The sequence below is a fragment of the Borostomias antarcticus genome, assembly GCF_949987555.1.
Source record: "Borostomias antarcticus genome assembly, chromosome: 6".
NCBI classification, from domain to species: Eukaryota; Metazoa; Chordata; class Actinopteri; order Stomiiformes; family Stomiidae; genus Borostomias; species Borostomias antarcticus.
The window spans coordinates 10,786,264-10,792,263 of NC_140239.1; the positions used below are offsets into that span (position 1 = coordinate 10,786,264).

General features: G+C 46.6%; 1 protein-coding gene across 5 annotated transcripts in view; it reads right to left on the reverse strand.

Annotated features, from left to right (window-relative positions):
- The window catches only part of taok3a (TAO kinase 3a), a 94,243-nt gene that overhangs the window by 10,513 nt on the left and 77,730 nt on the right, over positions 1–6,000 (reverse strand). For all 5 annotated transcript variants that reach the window (XM_084439539.1, XM_084439540.1, XM_084439541.1 and 2 more), the window contains 4 exons: positions 4,890–5,018; positions 3,520–3,723; positions 1,711–1,950; positions 848–1,060 (listed from right to left, as the gene is read on the reverse strand). In XM_084439539.1, coding sequence (XP_084295665.1) covers positions 848–1,060; positions 1,711–1,950; positions 3,520–3,723; positions 4,890–5,018 — 786 coding nt within the window. The remainder of the gene's footprint in view (positions 1–847; positions 1,061–1,710; positions 1,951–3,519; positions 3,724–4,889; positions 5,019–6,000) is intronic.

The following is a 6,000-nucleotide window of genomic DNA, read 5'->3' on the forward strand; positions in this document are numbered from 1 at the left end:
AGTTATTAACTAGCTGTTAACCAGGTGTGGGTCATTATTAGTTATTAACTAGCTGTTAACCTGCTGTAACAGTAGCTGTTGACTAGCTCACTGCCTGGGAGGCCATCTATCTATCTATCTATCTATCTATCTATCTATCTATCTATCTATCTATCTATCTATTTATCTATCTTGGTCTAAATACCAACAGGCTATCAATATTGGTTTTTAATGCTTATTAAATGATATTAATGGTTATTACCTAGCTGTAACAGTAGCTGTTGACTAGCTCACCACCTGTGACACCATCATCTTGGTCTTAATAACTAGTATTGATAGCCTGTTGGTATTAATGGTTATTATAGCTGTTAACCAGGTGTGGGTCATTAATGGCTATTAACTTGCTGTAACAGTAGCTGTTGACTAGCTGTTGACTAGCTCACTGCCTGGGAGGCCATCTATCTATCTATCTATCTATCTATCTATCTTGGTCTAAATACCAACAGGCTATCACTATTGGTTATTAATGGTTATTAACTAGCCGTTAACCAGGTGTGGGTCATAAATGGTTATTAACTAGCTATTAACCAGGTGTGGGTTATTAATGGTTGTTAACTAGCTTTTAACAGGCCATCTATCTATCTATCTATCTATCTATCTATCTATCTATCTATCTATCTTGGTCTAAATACCAACAGGCTATCAATATTGGTTATTAACTAGCCGTTAACCAGGTGTGGGTCATTAATGGTTATTAACTAGCTGTTAACCAGGTGTGGGTCATTAATGGTTATTAACTAGCCGTTAACCAGGTGTGGGTCATTAATGGTTATTAACTAGCTGTAACAGTAGCTGTTGACTAGCTCACCGCCTGGGAGGCCATCATCTCGTTGATGCTCTGCTCGTACTGCTCCGCCAGGATGGCCAGCTTGCGCGTCTGCTCCTCCTTCAGGGCCTTCAGGACGGTCTTGTGCTCGCTCTTGGGAGTCACCTCCAGCTGGTGGTGCCGCAGAGCCTTGTACTGACGGGTCTGGACCTTGCATGTGTCCTGGAACTGTTTCTTTATCTGCAGCTCCATGGCCTGTGGGGTGGGGTGGGGGTGGGGGTTGAGGCATGCTGTTGGTCCAACATCGTGAAGTGGATTTTAGGGTCAGGGGGAGGCATTTACTAGAGGTCTAGACCTTGAGCAGATGCCAACTGAGTGATGAGTCGTGAAAAATGTATCAACCAGCTCCTGTACTATGTTGAAAGATAAGGCATGCCATTCCTTTTAGCATTAGCTAGCCCAGCTTCTGAACCTGCAACCCTTTTCACCTTGAGTTTCTTGGGCTGCCGCCGCAGGTCCCAGGGTGTTAGCCTAGCTTAGCCTAGCTCTTAGCATTAGCATTGTGTCTTCTTCGTCTTGAGGTTCTTGGGCTGTGGTCGTAGCTCTAGAACATTAGCCTAGCCTAGCACTTAGCATTAGCATTGTCTTTTTACATTGAGGCTATTGGGCTGCTGTCGTAGCTCAAGAACATTAGCCTAGCTTTTAGCATTAGCATTGTCTTTTCCTCACCTTGAGGTTATTGGGCTGCTGCTATAGCTCTAGAACATTAGCCTAGCCTAGCCTAACCTAGCCTAGCTCTTAGTATTAGCATTGACCCCTCACCTTTTGGTTCTTGGGCTGCTACCATAGTTCTAGAACATTAGCCTAGCCTAGCTTAGCTTTTAGAATTAGCATTTTCTCCTCACCTTGAGGTTCTTAGGCTGCTGTCTCAGCTCCAGGATGTGTTTGCGGTGGAGCTCGCGCTCACGGCGGTTGTTGTACTCGATCTGGTTCTCCAGCTCCGTCTGGTGCTGCAGGCGGATCAGGTCCATGCGCATCTTCTGCAGGGTCCTCAGCTGCCGGTGCTCCAGCTCCTGGCTGGACTCGTCGTGGCGGATCAGCATGGCGTGCTCCATCTCCTTCTGGGTCTTCTTCTTATTCAGCTCCTGGTTCAGGAGGAGGGAGGGAGAGGAAGAGATGACAATCTCTTGTTTTAGAGGCGAATGTCCATGGGGATATCTTTTGTTTTAGAGCAGGGGTGCCCACACTTTTTTGGCTTGTGAGCTACTTTTGAAATGACCCTGGCCGGTCCCCACCCCACGCCCTTCTGTCACTTGTCACTTAACACTGGCTAGGTCTTAATTCAGGTCTCATCAAAGTCATATCTTATCTTAAAAAGACTCCCATTACTGAAAACCCTTAAAAAAATAACATACAACCGAAATAACAACATATGGCTACTGTTTCAAAATCAAAGAATACATTTATTAATCAAGCTACCAATTACCTCACACTGGAAGTGGAACATTAACTTTATTGTATATGTGCCGTGCATAATCTTGACAGGTAACACTCAGCTACTGTAGTTGTCAGAAGAGTGTCTTTAGCCTATTTAAATGACTCAATCACACAGCACAATACATGCTGATGACTTCCACTGAATGGAGTCAGTCTGGGGTGCATAATCCTGACTTTTCTGATTGATTTTACTAGTCTACTATCAGCGATCAGCTGATAAACAATGATGAAATCAGCCAACACATGATTAAATCATTAAAATAATTTTAAAAAAAGTTGCTCATTTGGACAACAAGTTGGGCAACTTCAACGCTCGTCATCATGTCGTCTTTTTATGGCTTTTCTTTTGAATGGCTCAAGATTTACCAGCATAGAGCTCTACTGTACCATCATAGAGATCTACCAGCATAGAGATCTACCAGCATTAGCGATCTATCAGCATAGCCTCTGCCATCTACTGGTCGATCGCGATCGACGTATTGGGCACTCCTGTTTTAGAGGGTAGTGTATTGCCTGTCTGACAATGGCTTTGGCAGACAACTTCCCTCTTTTGGGGGACAACTCCCACTATTACTGCACTACTCCCCAATTATGTTTCCAACAATTAATTGATAAATAAACAACAAGACTCATAAATAACAATGTTTATCCAAAAGCTTCCCAAACATGGTCCTTGGTTTTGGTCCAAAACCCATAGAAAGCCTGGGCTTGATGGTTCCTAACCCGCGTAGTTAAGATACACATGGCAGATTAGAGATTAGCGCATTGTTGCAACGCTTATTCTGTAATCTGCTTGGGCCATGGTGGGAACCACCTCTGCTTTCCCACAAACAATTGGAGAATCAGCGAAAATAAACCTGATTGAGGACGTTTTTTCACGTGTCGGCAATGATTATAAAGGGTTAAAGAAATGATGAGAGAGGTAGAGAGAGAGTGGGGGGGGGGGAGTAGAGAAAGAGAGAGAGAGAGAGAGCTTTGAATGATTGTGTGAACTGTGAATGAATGATTGTGTGAACTGTGAATGCATGTAGAGATATGCTGACTGTGGTCACTGACCACTTCAGGTGCCCTTTGGTGTGTCCCTGAACGGAAATAGCGGTCTGTATCTGTGCATCTGTATCTGTTACCAGGCTGGCTGATCTGTCTGTTCCTGTACTGACCCCTAAGCAGTCCTGCCCCTCCGTCACCACCCCCCCCCTCCCCTTCCCCCTCCTCACCTCTCTTATCTGCTCCTGATCCAGCTCCTGCCTCTTGATCATGACCTTGCGTTTGAAGGCGCGGCTGTTCCTGTCGTAGAAGACCCTCTGCTGACCCAGGAGCTGGGCCTCCTCCTCTGCCTGGCTGTGCTGCAGACTCTCCTTGTGCTTGGACAGGCGCTCCTGCTTCTCCTTCTTGGGGGTGCTGTGGTCCTCGTTCATCTCCTGGAGAGACGCGAGGGGGGGGAGGAACGAGGGAGGAGAGGAAGAGGGGAGGAGAGGAGCGGAGAGAAGGATAGAGAGAGGTTAAGAGGAGAGTAAGAAGGGATGTGATGAGAGAGGAAGGAGAAACATGTGGTGTTGGGGGGCGAGGTGCCGGTCTGGGGGTCGAGGCTGAGTCGTCGCCACTCTGCCAGGTGCTGTGAGCTCGTTACGGCTTGGCTCCACTGCAGTCGTTGTTCCGAGCTGTTGTTGTTGTCTATTGTACCGCGGTTACCGTGTGGGCGACGTCGTTCTCCGTCTCTCCCGCCTCCCACCTCACCACTTCCCAGACAAATGGAACGCAGCAAAGTATGACTACGACCTGATATTTATGGTGCAACGTTTCCTACAGTAGAGTTACTCTGTGGTAGTGTAACTCCCAGCACCATAGTGAGGTTAACGACATTCGGTACATTCGGTACATTTGGTACATTCAGTATATTCGGTATAAACTGGCGAGGATATGGGTGTAAAAACAAACAGAATGACAGAGGTGTGTTTCTGTCACACTCCATATCTGTCACCATTTGGGGTCACACATAGTGGCAGCACACGTGGTGAATTAAGGTGAACCGATCCCTCCACTAAGAGTCTCCCTTCTCTTTCCTAGTTTACCGTACTAAGACATCTTAAGCCAAAGCTCTTGCTAATGCACTTAACACACAGACTATGATCCACGGCCCCTGGGGTGGTACGTGTTAGGTCCCCCCCCCCCAGAAACGCTGTTCCTAACAGAGATGACCTACTTCTACAACATGGTGCTTCACCACTCACTGTTAGAATGCCTGTGTCAAGGCTGTTGAGACACAAATTAATGGTGTGTGTGTGTGTGTGTGTGTGTGTGTGTGTGTGTGTGTGTGTGTGTGTGTGATTGCGTAAGTGTGTAGGTGGGGTGACTCAGCATTATCCTTGATAGTGCATAAATGGTACAATTGCTTGTGTGTGTGTGTGTGTGTGTGTGTGTGTGTGTGTGTGTGCGCGCGCGCACGCGTGTGTGTGTGGCTTGCTTATGTGTGTAGGCGCGAGTGTAGGTTCAACAGTAAATGACACAGTGTACACGACAGTATGTGTCACGCTATTCAAGGCTCCGAGGGGGAGGCTGCGCTTGTTGGACAAAATGTGGGACGAACCTCCTTAATCTTCTCCTTGCAGAGTTTGTACTGTTTCTTCTGGTTGTCTAGGAACGTGGTGAGCTCCTTCTTCTGCTGGGCCACGATCTGCTGCTGGAACTTCTTTTCATCCGCACTGGCAGTTTTCATCTGAGGGGAGGAGGGGCAGAGGGGGGAGGAGGGCAGGGGGCAGAGAGGGAGGAGAGGAGGGGGGGAGGAGGAGAGGGAGAAAGAGTCGATAACTAAATCAGCAGGGAGGAACAACCTAGTGCTCAAAAAGGGAGATGAATCATTAGTGTTCTTGGTGCTCTGGGATCACAGGGAATAGAGGAAATTTCAAAAAAGAAAAGTGGATCCAGGCACTCAAAATAAGTATTCGGGAGGGAAGTGGTAATGTTAAAAAGCCTTTAATGTATCGGGCTTACATAATTAAAAATGTTGACATGTTTCGACCTTGTCGGTCTTCATCAGGACAGGATAAACTAAATCACCACTGTCAACATGCTGGCTTCTCTAGTTGTGCATAATTGGTAAACAATGAATTAATGGTTGTCTTTAAAAAAAAAAATATATATATATATATATATATATATATATATGTATTCTTAAATATATATTAGCAGATGACCTGATCACAGCTGGCATGATCATAGTTAACATGATCCTGGCTAGAGTGTGGCTAGCATGCTGACTAACAGGCTAACAGCCACTTCAGGACATGGTCCATGGAGTGTCAGTTTGAGCTCCCTGTGTGTTATCACAGCCATAGGAGACGGTATCTGTAAGAGGCCAAGCCCTGTCTCACTGGGCAGGGTAGATTGTGGCGTCCCATGACCTGGTTTGCCCTTCAGCCCACCGGGTGAACGTTGGGTGGCAGCAGTACCCTAGCAGGATCTATTCTTCAACCAGTCACAGGTCAATACACATCCACCACACATCCACCAACACATACCCCCTCCCACCTTCTTATCAGTGTGGGCCCCATTCCTCCCAAACTCTCTACGTAACCTCCTCTACCTGACCTCAACACCTCCATCTCCACCTGACCTCAACACCTCCATCTCTACCTAGCCTCAACACCTCCATCTCTACCTAGCCTCAACACCTCCATCTCTACCTGACCTCAACACCT